General features: G+C 50.9%; 1 protein-coding gene across 3 annotated transcripts in view; it reads right to left on the bottom strand.

Annotated features, from left to right (window-relative positions):
• LOC104673096 (contactin-associated protein-like 4) overlaps positions 1-25,853 on the bottom strand; it is a 208,440-nt gene that overhangs the window by 64,944 nt on the left and 117,643 nt on the right. For 2 of the 3 annotated variants that reach the window (XM_030915962.1, XM_030915964.1), the window contains 9 exons: positions 22,425-22,628; positions 21,921-22,007; positions 21,595-21,779; positions 20,876-21,019; positions 19,593-19,857; positions 15,226-15,375; positions 11,080-11,260; positions 3,908-4,014; positions 2,533-2,652 (listed from right to left, as the gene is read on the bottom strand). In XM_030915962.1, coding sequence (XP_030771822.1) covers positions 2,533-2,652; positions 3,908-4,014; positions 11,080-11,260; positions 15,226-15,375; positions 19,593-19,857; positions 20,876-21,019; positions 21,595-21,779; positions 21,921-22,007; positions 22,425-22,628 — 1,443 coding nt within the window. The remainder of the gene's footprint in view (positions 1-2,532; positions 2,653-3,907; positions 4,015-11,079; positions 11,261-15,225; positions 15,376-19,592; positions 19,858-20,875; positions 21,020-21,594; positions 21,780-21,920; positions 22,008-22,424; positions 22,629-25,853) is intronic. The other variant, XM_030915963.1, reaches the window with a different exon arrangement.

Below are 25,853 nucleotides of genomic sequence, written 5' to 3'. Positions count from 1 at the left end.
AAGAGGGGCCAGGTGACATTTTGATCATGGGTTCCATGCCTGTGGCTCGATGGCAGGAGTAGTCACGGGGCTCACTCTGTCCTCAGTGATAGGGTTCCCTCGAGGCAGAAAATCGCCCACCCGCTTTGGAGGTAAAAGTGTTCTTGGCCGAGTAGAGGCATGAGTTGCAAACAGGGCAGGGCTCTGCCTGCACGACCCTGGACACAGTGCTCCTTTAGGGGATGGCCACTGGAGAAGCCAAATTCCAGCACAGCCAGGGGTGCTTTGCATGCTGGCTTAAGTGTGGCTCCCAAAATTCATGTGCTGACATGTGAACATGTGGAAATCTGAGGTTCTAACTCCACGACCTCGAATGTGGCCTTAGGAGGAGCAGGGTGGTTGCAGATTACACAAGGCAAGGCCATAGTGGAGCAAGGCCAACCTGATCCAACCCCACTGTCCTTGTGAAAGGGGAGATTTGCACACACACACACACACGAAACAACACCGTGGAAAGATGCAGGCAGAGATGCGGGTCTGGGGGCCCCTAACAGCCATGAAACATCAAACACTGGGAGAAACCCTGGGAGCAAGGGAGAGGCCTGAACAGAGACCCCTCAGAGCCTCGGTGAACGGGGAGAGGCCTGAACAGAGGCCCCCTCAGGGCCTCGCGCACCGACCCTCTGACGCCTTGGTCCTAGATGTCCAGCCCCCGGACTGCACGAGAATGGGCTCCCATTTCTGCAGCTGACCAGTCCCACTGCTTTCTTCCAGATCCCTAGCCGGCTGCCATCCTAGAGTCGGACAAAATGGAGCTGAAGGGGCCTCTGGCGTCGCCCACCAAGTCTCCCTGTCCCAGTGCCAGCCTGACCAGAGGCCACCTGCCTGTTGCTGCCACCCCATCCTCAGGCTGCTCTGTGCCCTGGCCTGGCTCACTGTCTCTCCAGGGCACCTGCCCGACTTCCTGCAGACGCTGGGCTACAGGCAAAAGCTGTCAGACTTTATGGGGGGTACTGAGGGGAAGAAAATGAAAAAGTTCCGTAGGATTTTTTAACCTATTCGAGTCATCATAAGAAATCCACCCATAAATGAATATTTTAAGGGAAATTAAGTTCCCTACAGGCCATATTAGTCTGCTTGGGCAGCCCGAGCAAAGTACCAGACCAGGGGGCTTGGAACAGAAATCTCCCCAGTTGTGCAGGCCACGGGTACAAAGTCAGGATGCCAGCCGGGCCGCGCTCCCTCTGCAGATGCTGGTGACACCCCTTCCTTGCCTCTTCCGGCTTCTGAGGTGCCAGAAACCCTTAGCTTTGTTTGACTAGCGGCCACATCACTCCGGCTTCTGCTGGTCTTCACACAACCATGTTCCCTCTGGGCGGGTCCGGGTCTCCAAACTTCTCTTTCCTCCTAAGGACACTGGTTACTGTGTCTGGGGCCCACCCTAATTCCGCACAACGTCATCTTCACTGATTAAGTCTGCAAAGACCCTCTACCCAAATAAAGTCCCATGCAGATTCCAGGTGGGCATGAATCTGGGGGGCGTTGTTCAGCCTCGTGCATGGGAGACACTGAAATCCAGGTGGACACCTGCACCTGCTTTACTTTTTGTTGTTTCTGTGGTTCTGAATGCTGACCCAAAACTTGGCAGAGTGGAGAATTTACAGAGGTAAACGTCCCCCTGCCAGGTGCAGCAGGCGGGTTGCCTGCTCTGTCACAGGGCAGTGATGAAGGTACTTCAGGGTGGAGGCGTCCGAGCTGGACCAAGGGACGCAGATAGGCATTGAGGGGAGGGGAGGCACAGTCGCCGGCTGGGACAGGACACACGGACATGGCCATCGTTACAGAAACAGACCCCACAGTGCTCAGGATCCAGGGTTGGGCTGTACTCAGGCTCACAAGAGCTCAAACGTGAAGGCATCTCTGCTCAGGCTCAGCTAAAGTGCAAATATTCTTCCGACTGCACATCCACTCATCCCATCAGATAAGTCAGGAAACGTTTTGTTTTGGAATTTGATAGGCCAAGTTTTCCTGTTAAATATTCCACAAAAAAGAGCACTTGCACAGAAATAATATAATTATGGATTTTCGCTTTTGAACGATCTGTTCGAGTTTTATAACTAACACTTTTATTGAGTAACTAGTTACCTAATATACCTTCTAACCAGGTAAATTTCTATTATGTGAGCTGCAATTGTGAGTTCAAGCTGTCCCGCTTACATCAAGCATTTTTTTTTTTTTTTTTTTTTTTTTGAGACGGAGTCTCGCTCTGTCTCCCGGGCTGGAGTGCAGTGGCCGGATCTCAGCTCACTGCAAGCTCCGCCTCCCGGGTTTACGCCATTCTCCTGCCTCAGCCCCCCGAGTAGCTGGGACTACAGGCGCCCACCTCGTCGCCCGGCTAGTTTTTTGTATTTTTTAGTAGAGACGGGGTTTCACCGTATTAGCCAGGATGGTCTCGATCTCCTGACCTCGTGATCCGCCCATCTTGGCCTCCCAAAGTGCTGGGATTACAGGCTTGAGCCACCGCGCCCGGCCACATCAAGCATTTTAACTCACCTGTCATGTTACAAAATGCCTGGAATGGCTTCAGGGGTCCGCTGCCATCTGGGTCGATGTTGTAGAATCCTGAGGCGTGGCCGAGGTGCTTGTAGGCCTCACAGGAGGGCTCGTAGAGAGCTGAGGGTCATCCAATCATTCACCACACACAAAATAAAATGTAACAGAGCTCTCAACATTTCAAATTAGGAGATGAGGGAGGTTCCAAGTCCTGTCTTATGATAAATATACACCCTCCAGGGGAAAATGTGAGCACGTATTAAAATACAAAACTATTTTTAACACAATATGTGTGCTAATATACTTAACTGTAAAGAAGAGGAGTGTTGCAACTACTTCTATAGCACTTTTAAATCCCTAAAGTCAAATAAAATTACCCAGTCTGTTGGAAAGTTCTGTTCACTGTTACATTATGTGACAAGGAAAACAGGTAGAGAGCTGGGCTCAGGCGCGCTCACAGGTGGACATGGCGTCTTTACTGTCACAGGTGATACTGTCACAGGTGACGGGATTCCGTTTGGCTGGGTCCCCCTCCTGCCGCCTCATTTCCGAGCGCGGCCTCCCTGCCTCACCTCTGGGAGCTGACTCCCCGCCTCGCCTCTGGGAGCTGACTCCCCGCCTCACTTCCGAGCGCGGCCTCCCCGCCTCGCCTCTGGGAGCTGACTCCCCGCCTCACTTCCGAGCGCAGCCTCCTTGCCTCACCTCTGCAAGTATCCTCCCCGTCTCCCCTCCAAAAGTCACCTCCCCACCTCGCGTCTGCAAGCGTCCTCCTCGCCTTGCTTCCTAGAGCCGCCTCCCCACCTCAACTCCGAGACCCACCTCCACGCCTCATCTCCCGGAGCCGCCTCCCTGCCAGCCACTGGGGACTGGCTTCCCCTTCACCTCTCTTTGCTCTCCTGGGAAGAGCCACAGTGAAGTCAGCTCAGTGTGAGTTCGCTTGTGGCTCAGTTAAGAACCACTCTCTTATCTTCTGGTGGTTTTCTCAGAGTGCTTGGAATCACAGTTGCTGATAACCATTAAGAAAAGTGGATGACCCAAAGCATATAGATGGGGGCACCTGCTCTGTGGGTGATGCTACCGGGCATGACAGAGGATGACTGCGAAGAGAGGATGGTCCTTGTGCCAGCGCCTCCGCCCCGGCCAGGCAGCGAGGCTCGGGTTCCCAGGTCTGACCTCCGGCATCAAGTGAGGGGAGCTGGTCCCAGGGGCTCCCCGTGCAGGGCCCTCTGGTAGGTGTGCAGGGTGAGGGCAGGTGCAACGGGGCCCCACCATCGCCTCCCCTCCCTCCCCCGTGCTGAAGCTGCTGTGTGGACCTGCGGAGGGAAGCTGCTTATGGCGGTGACAGGTGTGGACCCCGGGGAGGGAAGCCTCTTACAGCGATGGCACGTGGCGCCCATGTACCCAGTGCTGCCGCAGTCACAGTGGAAGGCCGTCCAGGTCTGGGAGCAGGTGCCCTCGTGCTCGCAGTAGTTGGGTAAACACCTGAAAGAAGGACAGAGACGGTCGGTGTTCACACTTGGTCACTGTGAAACGTGGGTCCTGTGGCAGGGCGAGTCCAGCCGTGGACACAGAGTTCAAATGGCCAGGGATGTTGAGGGATGTCCTTAAGAACTTTGCTCCCAACCCTAAATCCCAAGCTAGTAAATCTCTCAGGCTCAACCGACTGCCCTGTGTTTGGCTTTGAGGCAGCGGGACTTGCAATTCTTCCCTTGATGTTGGAAAACTCTTTGTTTTTTATGTCACAATAACACAACATTGACCTTACATGTGGCCAGGAATGACAATTTCTTATAGAAAATAACAGTGATATTTTATCACATTGAAATGTTCTGTGACATTAATTCCTAGAAGGAAGACTGGAAGGGGAGGGGAGAGACTGAGAGGAGAGGAGGGAAGGGAGGGAGGACAGGGGCCGAAGGGACAGTTAGGTACACTTCTGTCTACACATGGCGCTGGCCTGGGACCCACAGATCCTTCATTGCAGGCCTGGATACCATTGTTATGATTCTTTTTCCATTTAGAATTTAGAATAAAAGCTCGCTGGCACCAGAGTTCTATGTGCATTTTGTTTTCCCAAGAAAATCGAATAAATCTGGAAACGGAAAACCCAACGGCCATCCATGCATGATGTGTAGTTTGCCATAGGTCTCATTAACGTTAAGATTGGGACACTTGAAATTTCACTTACAGGACTTTTGTAATTTTAGTAGATTATGGTAAAACTAATTTTCTTGAATATAAAAAAGTAAATGTTTTATTGTTATTATTCAAATAACCAAAAAAAGTACAAAAAAGAAGGTAAAAGTCATTTGAAATCCTACTATATAAAATAACCACTATAGTTATACATGGGTTGATGCTTATATTTAAGTATATACAACATAAATGTCCATGGCAATTTTGCAACCTATCAATGATTCATTAGTATGCCATGAGTATTTCCGTGTCGACAAATTTATATTAGCAATTCTGATAGTTCAAAGAAATCTATTAACATAGTTATCATCATGGACTTAAAATGTTACATATTTGAATTTAACAGAAACCAAGGGTGATAAAGAGAATTGATGAACAATTAAAATCAATAGCAAAGACACTAACACTAGTGATCGATCGGATACAGAAATGACGGAGTGTGTGTTTTTCCAGATGTAAAAGAGATTTGAGCCTGTGAGGAGCTAAGTTCCTTGTGTAGAAACCGAAGCCCGAGTCTCTGTCTGCCAGCAAATTTGCTGCTTCCTCACTCATCTGCATTTCCCAATCCACGGGCTCCATCCCTCTTTCATATTTTAGGGTTGGAATGAGACTGCACAATTGTAAAATAAAAGGAGGAAGAGTCAGCTCAAGACCGTCCCCCTGGTGCGCCTGGACCTGGATAAATCGCTGCCCTGTGGCCTCCACCCCACCCAATGCCCCCCAGGTCTCCACCCCAAGTCCTTCCAGCCCCTAAAGCACTTCCTGAGACGTCCCCATCATGATTTTCATCTTGTGTGAACTTCTCCAGATAAACAAGCCACCCCTCAGAAGGCGAGGTTGTGGGACGCACACCAACTCCCCCGCCCCGTCTCTTCGTCTCTTCATTTCCATTTCAAGAACCGGAGTGGGGATTCCCGGAAGCCGGGGGTGTCCTTCTCTGCCTGCTCACACCTTCCCTCCGGAATCCAGGGATGGGGATGGGGCAGCAGCATCTTCCCAGCCCCCAGCCAGGCAGCACTTTCTTTCCTCCCACCTGAGCCCCTGGGCCCGTGGCTGGGAAGATGGTTCCAGACTGCACCCATTGTTTCTGGAAATGGGAAGGAAGGACGCGCAGCTGGTGCTGGTGGGCGTGAGTGTGCGCATGTGATGTGTGAAAGCCTGTCACACTGCATGTTCTGCCTCTGTGTGTGTGTGTGTGGAGACTCCTCCCTCAGTGTGCAAGATCTGGACTGTAGTGATTGATAAGTTTATTATGACTTAAAACATGGATTCTGCACACACAGAGTGGGGCCTTCCCTTTCTCAATTAGTGAAGTGCGGGTGCCGTTTCACAGGAGGTTGTGTTCCCATCAAGTCCTGTCCTGGCAGGAACAGTTGTGGGGGTTTTCCCCAGTTCTGAGGGGCAATGAGGGGCCGGACCGATGCATCGTCACTGGGCAGAGGCACCTGGGGCCTGCAACTCTCCTAACACAGAGAAATGAATACTTACGGGGACTTTAATCTGGAGAAGAAAGTGTTCAGAAATCAAGGATTTCAAATACTTGAATTGCGAATGTGTGCCAGAGGGCGCAGAGGCGGTCAGCTCAGCCAGACGTAGACAGAGGTAAATGGGGCTCAGCTCAGCCAGATGTAGACAGAGGTAAACAGGTAGACACACGGAATGGAGCCACCAGCGATGGGCAAGGCGAGGTGGCAGGGACAGGGTTTACCTCCCACTTGACGCAAGCACACACAGTGGCCATGCACATGGTGTGGTCACTTGTTTTCCAGACACTGGTCATCAGGCAGGGAGGCCATCATTCCTAGGAGATGGGCGCCTGGCAGGTGTGCCCTCTGCTCATCCCAGGCCCCTCTAGAGTCTTCAGACTGTGAGGAAGGAAGGCAGTGGGGTCCTCGGGGAGCCTGGAAACCCTGAGTTGAGGAAGGCAGGGAGGGCAGCTCTGACAGCCAGGGAGAGCTCCACAGATCCAGGGGCCCTGAGAATATTCAGTGCTGGTCACCAAGTGCAGAGGGGAAGCCACCTGGGGTCAGGGAAAGGACCCCCAGGATCAGCAGGAGCAGCAGCCTGGCTGGCACCAGGCAGGGCACCAGCTTTCACAGGAAGGAGGGCAGCCCGGCCACACAGAGCGTGGACTCAGAGCATCCGGCCTCAGCCCTGGAGAAGGGCGACCCTGAGACCAAGTGCTGCTCAGACTCACAGATCTCACAATCGAAACAGAAGAGACGTGGCTGTGTCTGGTAACAAAGCTTAAGAACACTGACAAGATGCATGTCATGTCACACGGCACCAAGTAAGGCGAACCCCAGAGCGTGGCAGGCAGGCAAAGGAAAATGAGTCAACCAAACCAGCCCCAAATGCAGATGCTGCTCTCACAGACAGGGAATTTGTTCTCGTATGTTCGGAAATGAAGTAGAGACATGGAAGTTATTAAAAAGCACCAACCAGAGATGATATGACAAGTCTAACATGAAAACAACACTGAGTGGCTTCAAGATTAGACTTTGCCATAAAGACGAGTGAACACAGAAAAATAAAAAGAAATCATCTGAAGGAGACGGGAAAGATCATTTTAAAAGCAAAAACAAAGCATCTGTGGGCTGTAGGACAACTCCGGGTGGTCAGTTCTACATGTCATTAAGTTCCTAAAGATGGGAAAGGGAGAAGAAGAAAAAAATAGAATAAATAATGACAGAAAATTCCCCAAATTTGAAAAAATTAGAAACACACAGATCCAAGAATCCTAATGTCCCACAAGCACAATATATAAATAAAGCTACCCTAAGGTACCTCATAACCAGATTGCTTAAAATCAGTAAGAAAGACAGAGATCTTACATGCATCTATAGAAAACGGCACATTTTGTCCAGGGGAACTCAGGCAAGGCTAACGGAAGATCACCTGTGGGCGGCTGCCATTAAAATGAGGAGGGAAACCCTCTTAGGACTTTATGCCCGGTGAGGATATATTTCAAAACCAAAGGTGTAGGAAAGATGTAACCAGGCACAAAAATGCTGAATGAATTCATTCTCAACAGCCCTGAAAAGTGAATGTTAGAAGTTCCGGAGATGGATGGAAATGAACACCAGACGGTCACACTCATCTACACAAAGCACCCGGGGCCAGCGGGGGGACTGACGTGTGTGCAAGTGTGTGTTGTTATGTAAAATGTTTTATAAGAGACTTGACTGTTTAAGCAAAAGTAAAAACGTGTGAGGACTGACAATGCAAGCGAAATAGAACAGCAGGCCAGGGAGGAGTGAGAAGACAGGTCTGTGGTTCTTCAGCTGCGCTGGAAGTGCCGTCATCTCCTTAAATTATCTGCAGATTCAACCAAATCCTAAGCAGACTCTCAGAAGAATCTTCTAAAGGAATTTACAAGCTACTTCTAAACTTCATATAAAAGTGGAAAGGCCTAAAGTAACCAAACTGATTTTGAAAAAACAAAGAGTAAAACAACCTGATTTCAAATATTATTGTTCAGAAATTACAATTCCTAAAATGTGGTATTGGCATAAAGTTGGAAAAATAAAGGAGCTAAATGCAGAGCCCAGCTATGGACCCAGATGTGTTTACGGACAAATGGATTTCACGAAGGTGCACAGGCGGTGAAATGGGGAGAGGACAGGCTTTTCATCCAGTGGCGCTGGGTATTTGCATTCAAAGCAGAACAAAACAAAACAAACAAAACTCTGCATAGCTTGCTCCATCTATAAAATAATCCAAAATTAATCACAGACCTAAATGAAATCTAAATCACAAATCTCTAGAATGAGACATAGCAGAAAATCTTTGTGACCTCACGTTAGTCAAAAATGTCTTAAGAATAATCCATAAAAGAAAAAATATAACCTGGACTTCATCAAAATTAAGAACTTGTGCTTTTCAAAAGATACTTTGTTAAGAGAATAAAAGAACAAAAGGAAGACTGGAAGAAAACATTTGCAAAGCATGTAAAGAACTTCTATCCAGAATATCACAAAGGACTCTCAAAACTCACTAAGAAAACAAGGGATCCAATTCAAACAAATGTGCGCAAGGTTTGAGTAGACATTTCTCTAGAGCAGGTGCTCAGATGGCAGGTGAGCCAATGAGAAGGCCATTCGCACCATTCGTCACCAGGTACACACAGGTGGAAGCCAGGGCGACAGACCGCCGCACACCTGCTGAGTGGCTGAAATTGAAGATGGACCGGACCAGGTGCTGGCAAGCATGCAGGAAAACTGGAATTCTCACACACTGCTGGTGGGAACGTGAGAGTCGCAGTCACTTTAGAAAGTGTAGCAGCTTCTCAAAAAACATTCAGCAGCCTCTCCATAGTTTTCAGCTATTTTCTTACCGATGTTTACCCAAGGTCAATGGAGCCATTTCTACAGAGATGCTTGTCCTGGTATGCTCACAGCTGCTTTGTGTGCAGTAAGGCTGAAGCGGGCAGATCACCTGAGGTCGGGAGTTCGAGACCAGCCTGACCACCATGGAGAAACCCCAATTCTACTACAAATACAAAATTATCCAGGTGTGGTGGCGTGTGCCCATAATCCCAGCTACTTGGGAGGCTAAGGTAGGAAAATTGCTTGAACCTGGGAGGTGGAGGTTGTGGTGAGCTGAGATCATGCCCTTGCACTCCTGCCTGGGCAACAAGAGCAAAACTCCATTTCAAAGAAGGAAAAAAAAAAAGGGAAGAAAAATTGGAAACAATCAAAATGTTCATCAATGTGGAAATGGAGAGACAGACGGTGTCCTCACGCACAACTGCAGGGCTGTGTGGCTAATGTGTGGGCTTCCTTCATTATCTCCCAGAGCACATAAGGATAAGACATGCTTTTAAATGTTAAAGACAAAACTTATCGAGACAGAACCCGGTCCAGGGTTACTACTAATCATAACTGTATCTGTCGTCCAAAATGCTACTTCTGCTTTGTATTACTTCCTTAAATCTCAACCTGAAGTTGGATTTTAAAAACTAAATTCACATCCATGATCTTTGTCTAAGTTCATAAATATTCGAGTATTTTGTGTGTGGTACTGTAATGACAAATTTGTCCATGCGGTGTTTAAAATCTACTTTACTAATGAGTTTCACATCCAACTGGATTAAACAGATTCTGTATGAAGAACTGTCATCGTGTTCGGATTTTCACACACAGAGGTGGGTGAACTGCCAAGCTGCTGAAAGAGCTTCCCAGGAGCTGAACGTCAGCGGGCACAGCGAAGCCCAGGCTCCCAGCACTGCCTGCGGGTCAAGACACAGGGAGGTCCCCCCGGCCCTGCCAGGGCTGTTCACTGCGAGGCCCTCCCACCACCAGGGAGCAAGATGGGGAAGCCTCATCCTCAGCAGGTCTGTGCCCCGGAACTGGGGGGCTGTGACTTACATGGGAGGCCACAGTTTTTACACCCAAACACCACTTAATCAAAAACTCGAAGTTCAGGTTTACTGGCTAAAGTCTTCTCATACAAATTTTTATCAGAGAATTTTCCACTTAAAATTAGTGTAATGTGTACATATGGGGAACTGGCTCTGAGTTTAAAAAGTGGCAGGAAGCCATTTAAGTGGTGGGAATTGTGTTTTCTTTATTGTCAAAGATGATTTGCAAATGGTAATACGTTTGGTGAAACACAGCACTGGGTTTCAATGATTTTTTAAACGAGGACTAGGAGATTCGATGCACCTGAAGAGAGATTTAAAAGTATTTGAAAGCTTTTTCTGACCGAATTCCTTGCCCAGGTGAAAAAGGAGGATTTTCAAACTGCAATGTTTATTCAAAAACATGTTACCACTTACAACAGGAAGGGCATGGGCCCAGCTGTTCTGTTTGCCCACGTGCTTCAGGTTCAGCGCCTGATCGTTTCCGCCACACTTCAGCTTTCCCAACACCTCCCCGTGTTTTGCCCTCCGGAGGCGCCTCTTCAAGGACCCACGGATGCCTGCAGCACCTTCCACAGTATCCAAGAGCCGTGCCTTCCACCCAGCACCGTCACCCGAAACAAGCTACTGTGTGCAATTGTCGACATTGTCTTCCTGACTTTTCACGGGAAACAGCCCTCTCGCTTCCTGTGATGCGGGCTGGAGAGGAAAATCGTTTCCCTTGTGGACGTCCACTCCGAGCCCTTCCAGGTGGGGAGAGACCGTCTCCCCTGTGGACGTCCACTCCGAGCCCTTCCAGGTGGGGAGAGACCGTCTCCCCTGTGGACGTCCACTCCGAGCCCTTCCAGGTGGGGAGAGACCGTCTCCCCTGTGGACGTCCACTCCGAGCCCTTCCAGGTGGGGGAGAGAAACCGTTTCCCTTGTGGATGCCCACTCTGACCCCTTCCAGGTGGGCTGCCCTCACACTCTAAGCCCTTCGCTGCCCTCACCTGTCCAGGATGCCGCAGGTGTCAATCAGAAGGTCGCTGAAGTTCCCCACAGCGCCCTGCTGCACCGAGATCAGATCCACCTCCTGGCCGTCGATGGAGATGAGCCGCAGACACCCCTGGAATCCGCCCAGTGCTCCCAGTGATCGGCTGCAGTCAGAGCCAGAGCCGTGAGCAGGGCACCCTGCGTTTCAGAGGCACAGGAGGCAAGAGGAAGAGGGTAATGGGTGGACACAGTGTCGGGGTGTGGGTGGCCTCTTGCACTCCCCCTGACGCCAGGCTGCCTTCCATCTGTGGGCGGGGCTGCCTGCTCATCGGGAAGAGGGAGGATGAAAGGTCAGCAGAGCATAAAATAACCCTGGAGGCAAGAATGTAAGAAGATGAGAAACCTGAGAGTTTAAAATTCACCCTGAACTCAATGATCTTTTTTAAAGTATACTAGAAATTTAACTCTTTCGACCATGACAGATCTTAAGGGGAAAACCTAAATGCACATGGATTTACAATTAGAAACGAAATAACAGGTCTTATTATTGTACATACAAACAGCTAAAATGTTAGAGTCTGGAGAATATCAGGCCAGGAGGTGACTGGGCACCCCCACTGAGGCTGGTGTGCTGGCCACACACCACGGCAGCCTCGCCCGTCAGCTCAGGTGTCCCAAAGACTTGCTTCAGCAGAAAAAGAAAAACTTACATGTGGTTTTATAACAACCATTTTTGTTTTGGGTGAGTTGGTCAAACATATAATCAAAAATTAAATTTCAACATGACATCTTAATACCATTAAAAAGTAACAGTCATGCAATAGCAGATACATCATCCAAATGTGCTGTGAAAGAAGGAAGCGTGCATTTGATTCTCCAAGTTAGGCCAGCATCGTTTTCCCAACCACAGCCCTGGACCCCAGGAAGCAGCTCCTGAACCTCGCCTCTGCCCGCCCGCCTGGGACCCCTGCATCCAGCTTCCTGCGGTCTGTCCTACTCCCTCCCTCCCTGCCCCCAACCCTGCCAAGGAGAAGGAGCTATTGCCAGAGGGGAGCCTGCAGCCACAGGCCAGGGTGAGGGGCTCAGCATGGCGGCCGCTGGGGCCCCCATGCGGGGAGCACATGACACCCCAAGTGGGTCAGGGGGTTTCCTAATCAACACCACATGCAGATAGGCACGGTCCCATGCATTTCAGCATTCATGTGGTTTCATGCCTGTGACAGTTACTACTGAGTGTCCCCTTGGCTGGACTGAAGGATGTGAAGTATTGATGGGTGCGTCTGTGAGGGTGCTGCCGAAGGAGACCCACATTCGAGTCAGTGGCTGGGGAAGGCAGATCCACCCTTAATCTTGTGGGCACCACCTAATCAGCTGCCAGCAAATATAAAGCAGGCAGGAAAACATGAAAGAGGCGGACCTAACCTCCCCACCCACATCTTTCTCCCGTGCTGGACTCTTCCTGCCCTCGAACATCGGACTCCAGGTTCGTCAGCCTTGGCACTAGGACTGGCTCTCCTTGCTCCTCAGCCTGCAGACGGCCTATTGTGGGACCTTGTGATTGTGTGAATTCATGCTTAATAAACCCCCCTTTCAATAGTTCTGTTCTGTTCCTCTAGAGACCCCTAATCCAATGCCAAACATTCTTGAGAGAATCTTGTTTTCAGACCTTGGCTCTTCTACCTCACAAAATAATGACTCATTAACCTCAAGCACCAAAGCACGATTTTCCCCTAATTACAGATAAAAAGTACTCGATAATTGTTTTAAATGTAGAAAAGCTTCCACTTATTTAAACATGAGAAAGTACTATACCATATTCCTATGTAAAACGTAGGTTTATGATCATTAGATGCTCTCTGCTTAACTGAAATAAGTCATTTTGGGAAGCATGGAGTTCACCCACCAAATGTAAGGGTTTTTTTAAGAACTCCCTTGTGGCCCTCTGTTAATTGTCAGTTGTAAATGTCTAAGAACTGAGGATAAGGGAGTAAGAATCAGGCTACATCTTAATTCTTGCCCCAGCCATACTGGTTTTCCACGAAAATTACGCGCTCAGTTTTCCTGTATGTTTGAATAACAGTTGTAACTATTTAACACTTTCTCCCAATAATTTACATTCATATGACAGATGAGTCATGCATGCCCCGCCTCTCTCCAGTCATACTGTGCTTTAGATCAGCCTCATGGAAATCTGAGATTGGAAATTAAAAATGAGGTCACAGGAAGCTGGGTGGACGCTGAGGCCTTCCCTTGGTCATTTTCTCACTTTAGGGGTGAAACCCGAAGTTCAAGCGGTTCGGCGTCCACCGAAGCTTGGGCATAATAGATTTGGCTTCTCTCTGCGGGCGGGGTCTATTTTACCTTTTCACGATGGGTTGAGCTCCCTTACCAAAAATGCTTGGGGCCCAAAATGCTTCAGATGTGGGATATTTTCAGAATTTGGAATATTTGCATTAAACTTACCAGATGAGCATCTTGAACCTGAAAATACAAGATGCAAAATGCCCCCATGCTGGCCGGGTGTGGTGGCTCATGCCTGTAATCCCAGCACTTTGGGAGGCCAAGGTGGGTGGATCGCTTGAGGCCAGGAGTTCAAAACCAGCCTGGCCAACATGGCGTAACTTGTCACTACTAAAAATACAAAAATCAGCCAGGCATGGTGGCGGGTCCCTGTAATCCCAGCTATTCAGGACGCTGAGGCAGGAGAATCACTTGAACCTGGGAGGTGGAGGTTGCAGTGAGCCGAGATCGTGCCACTGCACTCCAGCCTGGGTGACAGAGTGAGGCTCCATCTCAAAAAAAAAAAAAACAAAAAAAAACAAAAAAAACCTCCCATGAGCATTTCTTTCGAGCATCATGTTGGCACTCGAAACGTTTTGAGTTTTGCAGCATTTTGAATTTTGGGGTTTTGGATGTGGGGTGCTCCATCTGCCTTTAACCGACCGGGGCTAGAAGGACAGTCGTGCCATACAAACCTGGAGTAACCTTCAGATTCCAGAACAGTAACGGCGCTGAGCATCTCCCTTTTTCTGAAAACATATTCTCTCACTCTTTCCGAACAAACTAAATTCTGAAACTTTGAAGAAAAGTGGCCATGGCAGTCACAGGGAATGGCCGTGTGGCTTCACTGAGAAACGTGTGTGCAGCTGGCTGATGGCTCCACCAAGAGGGAGCAAGGACAGCCAAGAAGGGGTCGGCTCCACCCACCCTCCGCAGACATGAGAGCCCCCAGCACCGAGATGCACTGCAGAGGCGCCCGGCCTGGAGCCCCCTGAGGAAGCACCGAGATGTGACGATTTCTGGGGAAAGCCTAATCCTGACTCCTCAGGGGGGCCGTAGGTTCTGCAGCTCCAAGGGGGTGAGCTGACCTGTGACCTGGTGTCTGCACCAGGAATTCTGATCCCGGACACGCAGAGAGCTCAGAGGGCAGCCCACAGACCAGGTGCCACCTGCCCAACGCCAGCACAGCATGAAGCCGATGGCTCCGGCACCCACCAGGGTTTACGGGGATTTGCCATCTGCATCCTCTGCTCAGGGTCTGATGGAATAAACATAGAAAGTTGCCCCAGAACGCAGTGGAGCTGCCTGAAGCTCACTTCACAAGGAAAGGAAGGGGAGGTGACAAGTAAGCCAGTGACGGCCCCATGTGCGTGTGACAGGGTGGCACTGCTGTGTTCCTACCTGGACCGCCTGCAGCTAAGGAGCCCGACTGAGTAGCTGGAGGCCAGCGCGGACCGCCGACGTGTCGCAGTCACACTCAGGGCCGGCCACACGTGCCTCCCGCTGCAGCGTTACCGACCACCGTCCTGACTCGAGGGCAGTGCTGAAACTCTCGGTCAGGGCTGTGCCACAGGAGAGGCAGGGGAAGGACCCCAGGAGGGTCTCAGAATGTGGCGTATGCGGTATGAAAAGACTCGGGCGGCAAGCCCTGAAAATACGACCTGGCAAACGAGATCCTGGTGTTGAGGGGCTCTCAGTTGTTAAATGTAAATTACACTCAGTAGAGCTGCTTGGGAAAAAAGTGAAGTTCTTCATGTTTGCTGAACTGCTGGAGAATTAGCCACACATGACAGAGCAAAAGTAATAAAAATAATCCCAGCCACCACATGCAAGGCGAGGAAGAGGAACACAGGGGCCTGTGCGTTCTCAGCCCCTTCACTCACCTCCAAAGTGGTAGGCATTGTCCGGGTGGAGCCCCACAGGTACCGTGGTGTGGATGGTGGAGGCCACGTCGTCATCCACCATCACGCTCAGGTGGCCCCACGTGGACGTCACTGAGACAGAATGCCATTGCCCGTCATTTAATCCAACACCTGCGGAAACCAAACCAGGTAAGACACAGCCATAAACCACAAACCTTGTAAGTTAGTTAGTTAGTTAGTTAGTTTAATTAATTAATTAATTTAGAAACAGAGTCTCATGATCTCAGCTCACTGCATCCTCCACCTCCTGGGTTCAAGCGATTCACCTGCCTCAGCCTCCCGAGTAGCTGGGATTATAGGCGCCCACCACCATGCCTTACTAATTTTTGTATTTTTAGTAGATATGGCATTTCACCATGTTGACCAGACTGGTCTCAAAATCCTGACCTCAAGTGATTTGCCTGCTTCAGCCTCCCAAAGTGCTGGGACCACAGGCATAAGCCATCATGCCCAGTTTAAGTACTTTTAAAAAGTGACACAAATCAGTGACTGCAACAAGCACAGAAACCCAAACAAGGAGAGTGGGGGGAGCTCAGCCCGTCCTCTTCCCCCACAGGGCACATTCTGCCTGGAGAGTGGTGGGGAGCTCAGCCCGTCCTCTTCCTCGCCAGGGCACATTCTGCCCCATCCCTAATGTCTGACAAGCCCCTCACCTTGAGTGGGGGGAGATCAGCCCATCCTCTTCCCCCGCAGGGCACATTCTGCACCATCCCTAACGTCTGACATCCCCCTCACCTGGCCCAGGACACCTTACTGCTCCCACTCACGCAATTTGACTTTTGGGGAGGCACACAGAAATATCAAACTCTCCTCAACTTCAGCATACATTTTAAAAAGCCTTATGTGATTTTTCTCCTATTTCACAAACTTCAGGTAAGGACCCTGAAACTCCGTAGTAGCTACCGTGACAGCTGAACCACCATGCCACTGCGCTCTGTAAGGCAGAAAGGTCAGTCCATGTGGCACGTCTAAGCACAGAGACCAGGCCCGTCTCTCCTCACACATCTGCAACAGCCACAAATCCCTCGCCTGGAGAGAAAGGGACTGATGCCTCCAGACCACTCAAGTCAGCACACAGCTCCACTGGGAAGCTGTTGATACTGAACCTCAGCCAGGAGCACGGCTATCAGGGAAGCATGGGGTCTCTAGAAGGTGGGGCTGCACCAGGGGTCAGGGAGGTGGAGGAGGCTGAGGAGGCTCGGGGCTAGGGGTCCTCAGTGCCTGACATGTGGGACCTGGCTCTGGTGTTTTTGGTTCTGGGCAAGATGGGCTTTCTTGTGTTTTCCACCCTCCCTGTCCTATGATGACAGGGCAGGGGCTGCAGCGAGGGTGCACGGCTGGGTGGGCTGGGTCGGTGGAGGAGGGCGCAGCTCCACGGGAAGCCGGGACTCCTTAGGGTCACCAGATTCCAGCCTGTCAGACGAGGCCAGACATCTGGGTTTCATTGCTGAATATCTTGATTTTAAAATGTTGGCTGTTGTTTTAAAATATTATTGAAAAAGAGAAAAAGCTCTGTCCAACAAACACATTGCTGAGGGCAGCCGCTGCCTGGGACTGGCAGTGTTGGGAGCCCTGAAGGTAGAGGCAGAGCCAACCAGAAAAGGCATCCGGTTAGGCATTTACTCATCAGTACAATCTCAGTCATGAATCGCTCTTCAATTATGGGTTATTCCTTAGGATCCCATCGCCTTTCAAATGACTTTCAGTTTGATATTCACACGGGGGGTAAAGATTGAGAAAGTATTTTATGGCATGCATAATTATATTTGACCCCTAATTGGCTGAAATAATATTTTTAAACAGTTTAACATGAAAATTTGCAAAATTGGAAATTACGTTGAAAACTTTACCTTCTAATTCAAAACTTTGTGCAAATTACAACTCAATCCAGCTCCAGTGCTCAACACAATTTAACTATGATTCCATGTAACAATCTTAATGCGTATCAGATTACCAGTTTAAATATCTAATAAACTAAGAAAAAAACCCTTATTTAATAGAAAATTGAATTTATTATAACAATTCATGTTATTCTAGTTAAAAAGCCACTATATTGAGTTCTTATAGCTGTGCTTAAAATAACACCTGAATTATCAAATGCTGATTGTGTGAGCCATAGGTTAAAAATTTTTTGGTGGGCGCGGTGGCTCACGCCTGTAATCCCAGCACATTGGGAGGCCAAGGCAGGCAGATCACCAGATCAGGAGATCGAGACCATCCTGCTGGTCAACAGGGTGAAACCCCGCATCTACTAAAAATAAAAAATTAGCTGGGCATGGTGGCAGGTGCCTGTAGTTCCAGATACTTGGGAAACTGAGGCAGGAGAATTGCTTGAACCCAGGAGGTGGAGGTTGCAGTGAGCCAAGTTCACACCACTGTACTCCAGCCTGGGAGACACAGTGAGACTCTGTCTCAAAAAAAGAAAAAAAAAAGTGTATATTGTGAGAAAACTGTCAAATCATCTATGGTTTAATCAGATATGCTTCAAATATAACATTTGCTTGCTTTGCTAAATCTAGCAATAAACAAGAATTTTTTTAAAAAAGAAAACTAAAAGGTGGGAATTTGTAGGAAAAATCCTGGTTAAAGTGTCCAAACTTTGATTTATCAGATGAATGGGTTCTGGAAATGCATGCACAGCATGGGAATGATAGTGAATCATGACCGTCCCTTGTTGGGTCTGGCTGGGGACTGCCCTCTGTCCCTCCCCACGTGAGCCTCTCCACGGAGGGCTCACAACACAGCAGCCAGCTTCACCCAACAGAGCGAGAGCAACTCCCCAGTCAGAAGCTCTGGCTCCGCATATTAACCTCCTAAGTGACAGCTATCGCTCTGCCACCTTCTATCAGACAAGCCACCAAATCCAACTCGCCCTCTGCACAGAGCCGACAGGTGGCAGCAACCCCAGGGGATGGGGTCCCTAGGGCCACCTGGGTGCCCACCAGAGACTCATAATAAACTCCTGCAGGAGAGTAATGTTATTATAAATATTGAAAAATCTATTATAATCTTATTCCCAGCAGTTTTTCAAATATTTACACCAATAGACTAGTTTAAAATGAGACTGGCTTTCTGGTGCTTATTAAAGTACCATCGCACTGATGCAGTTTCTTTCAGATGTTTAAAATTAAGCCATGCTTGAAATCTCTGCCAAGGACATCAGATCCATCACCATGAGCCATGTGATCATGACACACTTACTATAAATTAACATTTTTCTGATGATAATTCGAAAGCTTGCTCACTGCTAAGATAGTGAATCTGATTTCTTTCTTTCTCACAAACCTAACTCATGTCAATTTATCTCATTAACATTAAGCAGGCAGTCAAAGGACGGTCCTTCAAAATATCAAAGGGACTAGTAATTTTGGAGCCTTCACTTATTTTTCTGTGATGCAGGGAGTAGAAATAGAAGTAAGTTTTAGAGCTATCTACAGAAGCGTGCATGCCTGCTTTTCTCCCCATTTCGCTTCCAAATCTCTTTCTTGCTCAGTTTCTGGCGATGTCCTATTTTGTTGCTTTGGGCACAGAGGATGAGACAAGAGAGAGTGGACCCAGCGTTCCTTAAACATTCATGTCTGATGATTCCATGGAGGGCCTGGGCGTTATTCTAAACCAGCGTATGTGTGACCCTGATCCCTCATCAAAGATTCCAGCGGCGACGCGCAGAGGCAGTGCAGCCCTGCTAAAAGCTGTGCCCCAGCGTGGACTACGCGGGCCGCAGCCGGTCAGAGACGGCACACCTGACCGTGCCAACGGTACCGTGGAACTCAACCTCAGGGGCAGCACCCAGCAGCCAGCGCTCCCTCCATCCTGTGGAAAGGTGTTTAGCAAAAGGATGTACATGAAGGAAAACGTGTTACTGTGTGCAGATCACCTCCCTGACACCTGCCTCGCCTCCCAAGTGTAGACACTCCATCCCAAGTGTAGACCCTCCAGGCCCCAGCACCTGCGGGAGAAAGCAGAGCTGGCCTGGGCACTCCATCCGGGAAGGGCATGGGGAAAGGTCCCTCTCTTGGCCCCGGCCTTCACACATCCCCTCTCCTTCATCTCAGTCATGGCAGCTCTCTGCGTAATGGAGGCATCTCTTCCCGCAAATGTGCAGACACCAGGGAGACCGCAGCCCTGAGCGCAGCTCTCAGATGCGACTCAAACCCAAACGGGTTGGGCTCCAGGATCCCGCTTCCCGGCGGCGGGCACCCTTTCTCCGGAACCCTGGTGCTTCCCGTGGTGTAGACAGTGGGCGCCTGTGTTCCGGGGAAGAGGGGCTCCCGGGGATCCCTAAAATCCGCGCTCCCTGCAGAGCTGGGGCCGGGACCCCGAGTTACCTGTGCGGCCGCCGCTCTGCGCCTGTCCCGGGGATGCGTGCGGACCCACGTGGAGGCTCCCGTCCTGGAGCGCGAGGAAGAAGCCCCCGGAGCCCGGGCGGGTCCCCCAGGACAGCAGCAGCCCCGCGCGGTTCCACGTGCGAAACTGGAAGCTGATGGAGGCCCCGTCCGCCCCCGGGGAGCCGGGCAGCGCCAAGTGGCTCTGCGCGCTCAGAAACGTGGCGGGCACGGTCTGGGGGTGCGCACAGGCAAAGGCGACGGTTCCCTGGGAGGGGGGAGATGGAGGGCGGTGCTGAGGGTCCTCCCGGTCAGGGGATCCCTCCTGGCCCCACCAGGCCTGGCCTGTTCCCTTCTGGATGCCCCGCGCCCCCTACTCCACGGTGCCCACGGACCCCACATTTGCACCCGGCAGACCCCAGGACGACCCGGCCAAGCCCACAGCCCCGCTCCCAGCCTCTGCTGCCCTGGGTCCAGCCCACCCTCTTTCTGGAGACGCAGACATGGTAAAAACGTGTTTTCCAGTGGGCGTGGGGAGCTCGCTTCCTGCGTGCGGGGTTGAGCGGCCCAGGGTCCCAGGGCGGAGCCATAGACGGACCCGGATTACGGGGCAGGCCTCAGCTGCCAACTCCTGCCCCAGGGCTCAGCCCACGGTGAAAAAAAGATAAATTTCAGGAGTGGACCCCATTAACAGAGCCCAGAAGACTGGGGTTTTAACCAGGATACCAGGTTAAGGGATCCGGGTAAGGACAGCACTGAGGCTGCAAATGTGCCCTGAGGCTGGTCCTGGGTCCAGCCGGCCTCCCTGGGTGTAAATGCACCCACCGGTTCCCTGTCAGTCAACGAAACCGTTGCACTGGCGTGTTAGGGACATGAAAGCACAGCATGTTAGTTTCATGCTCATGTGCAAACTTCCATGGCAGAAGCGTTATTCCAAATGTCTCGAGAACACCAAGATATTTAACCCCAGGGAACCAGGGGCTCCGGTATGTGCCATGGATGGTCCTGAACCTAAGCTGCTTACAGGGAATTATGCGCCAAAAGACTGGCCTCTGGGGAGGGATGATGCCTCCACGGAAGGAAATCATGCACTGAGGCTTAATTTTATATTTTAATCAAAAACAGGTCTCTTCGTCTCATGCCAGAAACAGCATGAGTTGTGCTCACGCTGGTCTGCTTGTGCTCGCGGCTGCTCGGAGGAAGGAGGCTGTTAAAGTCACGAGCCTCACCTTAGACAAGGACACGGTTGGGAGTTGGAGGCACCGACTTCCTCAGGGGACTCTTACCGTGACGAGGATCTGTGGTCCCTGCTGCTTGGCCAAACCAATGACATCTTCTCCATTAAAATTAATGTTTTCTAGGCATCCATGAAAGTTTTTCCTTGGAAACACCATTGGCTTTCCTGGCGCTAAAATCCCTCCAAAGCTGATCTTAGAAAGAAACATAACATCAGTAATATTCTTTAGTGATTTTCTGACAATTTGCTTAAAACATTTATGATTCCCAAATGGGGCAGGCTCAGTCTAGATGGGTTAATTTTGTGTACTTCTATAAAATTATTCTGTTAATTTTGAATGAATCTAAGACATAGATTGTAAAACATCTTACATGAGCTGATGTCAACTGGCGCCAGAGCCTCTGTGGCTGTCATTTGGGGAAAAGGTAATTTAGCATCAAATGGAGCCCTTGGGAGGGGATGGGGCTGTTTCTACTGGAGCTGGACGGCAGGTGGAGGGTGGCCGGGACTCAGGGCCCAGAGGACACCGGGCCACCCTGCCAATGGGACACACTGCCAAACTCTTCCAGTTCTCTTAGAAAGTGATTTCCCGGTGACAGAGCTCGTGATGGTGGTGGGGCTCACGCCCATGCTGCAGATGCTCCTGCGAGGGGATGGGGATGGCGTCTGCAGCCCTGAACATCAGGAAGGCCCATCCACTGTGCTGCTCCTCCTGGCCTAGATGGAGTTTGAGCTGCCAGGTCTGTGCAAAGGATGAGGAAGCCGCACCTCAGGGTCCAGGTCCGCATGGCACAGCTCCGCCGGTGCCCAGATGGGTCTCGAGTGCCTGTCCACCGTGAGGTTCAGGCCCCGGCCAGAGCACTCCAGCCGCACTGTGTGCCAGTGCCCATCGTCCAGCAGGCTGCCCAGCGCCAGGCCACCCTGGCCAGGTGGTGAGGGTTGCGTGGCGTTGCCTGGGCAGAAGGAAGGAGATGCTGTCAGGTCCCGTCCAGAAGGGGAGGTCAGCACCCTGGCCCTGGGAGTGGCTGCATCTGACCTGGGCATGAGGCCCTCCCACCCCGGCAACCCCATCCTTGACCCTCTCTTTTCACCACCTTTCATGAGTCTGTCACAGGCTCGTTTTCCTGGAAAACCGTTGTCTGTGTTGTGAACTCTCCTTACTGCCACAGCAGCCTTGTCCTCTGTAGCATGGGACAGTGGTGGTCAGTCAGGGATCATTGTCCCCAGGGCACGTCGGGCCATTCTGGAGACATTTCTGATGGTCATGGCTTTGGGGTGCTCCTGGCGTTGGGAGCAGAGAGCAGGACATTGTCCACCCCCTGCCAGTGCACAGGAGGGCCCTGACCAGAGAATCATCTGGCCCGAAACGTCTGCCGTGCTGGGGCTGGGAAACTGTGGGATGGAGCTACAGAGTGGCACTGAAGGACATGAGAGCCCAGTGATCCCCTCCCGTACAGCGGCCCCATCTGCACGATTTCCATGAGCCGACACAGGCCCTTGCATCCGTAATGACTGCTTAAAGATTACATGCAAAACTATTTCAACATAAATTATGTCTAAGTAATCAGATTATTGAAGTCCTTGACTGATAATTTTACCTGAATTTATGAATAAAATGAGTTTTCCTTTCACTAATTCCAGGGTGACGCAATTTCCATTCCGCCCATCCCTGTGGAATAGAATCCCATCACTCTGCAGAGTTTTAAATTTCAAAGAAATGACATCTTTTCCTGGACTCCTGGTATTTTGAATAAATCGGTAAAGCAGGGAACTTTCTCCATCAAAATCAATCACTTCTGATCCTGCAGAAGAGATCAAAGTTGTGCTAAGTGTTAGCATGCTGCCATTAACATTCTTAAACATACAGAGTCTTGTAAGCACATGCAGGCACACAGGCAGGCACACACACAGGCACATGTACAAACTAAAATTAAATGTAACAAAACTATGCATACACAGACACGTAGACATGTGCACAGAAAACCACTCATACGCACAGGCACACAGACATGCACATGTATACACAAAACCACACATACAGGCACACAGACATGCATATGTATACATAAAACCACACACACAGGCACACAGACATGCACATATATACATAAAACCATGCACACACAGGCACACAGACACACACAGACACACAGACATGCACATGTATACACAAAACCACACACAGGCACACAGACACACACATGCACGTGTATATACCAAATCACACACACACAGGCACACAGACACACATACACACAAAACCATATACACACAGGCACACAGAATGTGCAGCACACACACAAAGGCCCTCACAAGCACATACACACAGGCACATGAGCACACAGGCACACATACAGGCAAAGCCTGTATGTCCGCACAAAATACACGTGCCGACAAAGAATGCATTTCCAGTCCAGCCATCAGACGAGGCGTTTTTCCTTCCAGCAGATGTTGATGCACCTAAAGATACATTTTTTTCAAAGTCCGCCCTTGGGAATCTTTGTGCTGCTGCGTGAACGTCTACGGCCTCAATCGCGGATGCCCCTCACACTGGCCAGTGTCGACCACACGGAAACTCTTGGAGCCTACTTTTCAGCAGCAGCCTTGAAAAGTTTTCATTTTCTGGCCACTGGTGAACATTTAAACGTCTCAGGGTAATGAGGGTGCTGCTCCTGGCAGATTTGACTTCTCCTAATTCTCTGGTCCATCCTCCCTGAAAGGGCTGTGTTTTCCCTCCATAATAGATCCTCACCTGGTGACACCCCCTAACCCTGGACTCATCACAGGCGACCCAGGCACATGTTAGGGACCCTTCACGGAAGGGCACGTCCTCCTCCCACCGAGGCTGGGGGTGACCACACGAGCTCTGTAAAGGGCCCTGTCCTTACGGGCAAGGGCTGCTGGGAGTCCTGTGGTTTCCTGGCCCAAACGCTGCCACGGTTCTCCAACCGGACAGCATCTCATGTGCTCTCGCTCCAGGCCGCATCACTCATTCCTCTGCGGAAAATGTCAGGGCATCGCTGACACTAAAGGAGCAGCTGCTGTGTCGCCGGAAGGAGCTGCAGTCTCTTCCGTGGTGCACAGCTGGGGAAGGGGAAGGAAGGGACACCTCCTTGGGAAGTGGCTGTGCGTCCTGTGGGGTCACGGGGAAGCCTCGGAATTCTCAGAACAGGGTGGTGTTTGCAAAGGGACCAATTGTGAAGTCCTGTTGTTGGGAGCCTGGCAGGGTTTGGCTCTGTCTCCACCCAAACCTCAGAATGTTATTGAACTGTTATTGAGTGTTATTGAAATGACATCCCCTGTTGGAGGTGGGGCCTGGTGGGAGGTGACTGGATCCTGGGGCGGGTCCCTCATGATGGTTTAACACCATCCCCTCCGTGGGGTCCTGGGCATAGTGAGCTCTCCCGAGATCCTGTTGTTTAAAAGTGCACAGCGCCTCCCCCGCCCCTTGCTCCTGCTTTTGCCATTTGAGACGACTGTTTACCATTCCCCGTCCACCACGAGTAAAAGTTCCCCAAGGCCTCCCCAGAAGCAGATGCCGCCATGCTTCCTGTACAGCCTGCCGAGCGTGAGCCAATTAAACCTCTTTTCCTTATAAATTATCCAGCCTTGGATCATTCTTTATAGCAATGCAAGAACAGACTAACACAGATCCCCAAGCAATGGGGCAGTGGGCAGGACCGGGAGGGAGAGCGGCCGCCAGGGGACCCCGTGGGGCCATCCCGAATGGCCCGGCTGCAGTCACAAGGTGACCTCTTAGGCAGGGAGCCCAGAGCACAAAGGGCTCAGCCACCCTCTCCATGACCTCACTCCCTCCGAGGGCTCCCCACACTCCAAACCCAACCTGCAGGAGGGCTCTGATGCACACAGGGACCCGCAGAGCCTGCTACAGCCAGAGACACTCATACACACCCATGCACAAGCGCACAGACACAGAAACAAGCATGCACGCACAGGCACAGAGACACACAGGCACACACATCACACACATGCACACACACAAATGCACAGACACATCACAAACATACACACGTGCACACACACAAGCACACATGCACAGGGATGCGCGCGCGCGCGCGCACACACACACACACACACACACACACACACACACACAAATGTTGGGAGAGAAGCTGAGGCGGGGCTTCCATGTCTGCTAGACATGCTGGCTCCTTGCTTCCAGCAGGCTCATTAACTCTCCTTCACTTGATACACTGTTTCCTTTCAACCCCCACATCCTCACTAGCTGTTTCTTTGAGCACCAATAAATAGCCTGCGCTCCCAGAGCTCTGGTGCAGCCTCCACACTGGCGATGGCCCCTGGTCCCACTTTCTCAAACTGTCTTTTTCTTATTCCTTTGACTCCACCGGACTTCATCGCCCCCAGGACCTGGCGTTGGGTCTGATCACCGCGATGCACAAACACACACGCACACGCACACACACGCACACACGGCAGAGCTCGTATGTTACGTGTGGATTTTTCAGGAAGGGGTTTTCTAAAACCTGAAAGCCTCTCAGGGGGTCCTCAGGGTACAGTGATTGGGAACTCATCTCAGGCCTCTGGTTGGAGGGTCCCCACTGCCCACTGTGGGGTGACAGCGAATCGCCCGCCTTCCTCCCATGTGAAGCCCACGCTTGTCACCCGCTGTACCTAGAGCCGAGCCCACACCTCAGTCATTGGCTTCCTCTTTGTAAAGCTGGTGCTCCCCACTGTTGAGTGGCTGCGATAACACCAGCAGCCGCCTGGCCCCGACCTGTGGCTGCTACAGAAATGCACCTTTCCCAGGCTCCAGGGAAGGCCGCTGCTGGCTGTGTCTCCCAGCTCCTGTGTGCCCTGGATGTGGAAGTCCTTCCATGGGTGGGTGCACACAGATCCACATGGTTCACACCACGGACGACCCTGTTAACTGCCAGCATTTTCCTTTTCAGGGTGGGTTCCTCTCCCTCCCACGCTGTTTTATGTCCTCTCGAGGTTTCCCTAATGGAAACTGACAGCAGCGGACCCCGGACCCACAGCAGGCAGGT

This window comes from Rhinopithecus roxellana, chromosome 14 (assembly GCF_007565055.1).
Source record: "Rhinopithecus roxellana isolate Shanxi Qingling chromosome 14, ASM756505v1, whole genome shotgun sequence".
In the NCBI taxonomy this organism is placed as follows: Eukaryota; Metazoa; Chordata; class Mammalia; order Primates; family Cercopithecidae; genus Rhinopithecus; species Rhinopithecus roxellana.
This window is presented reverse-complemented; position numbering and strand designations above follow the sequence as displayed.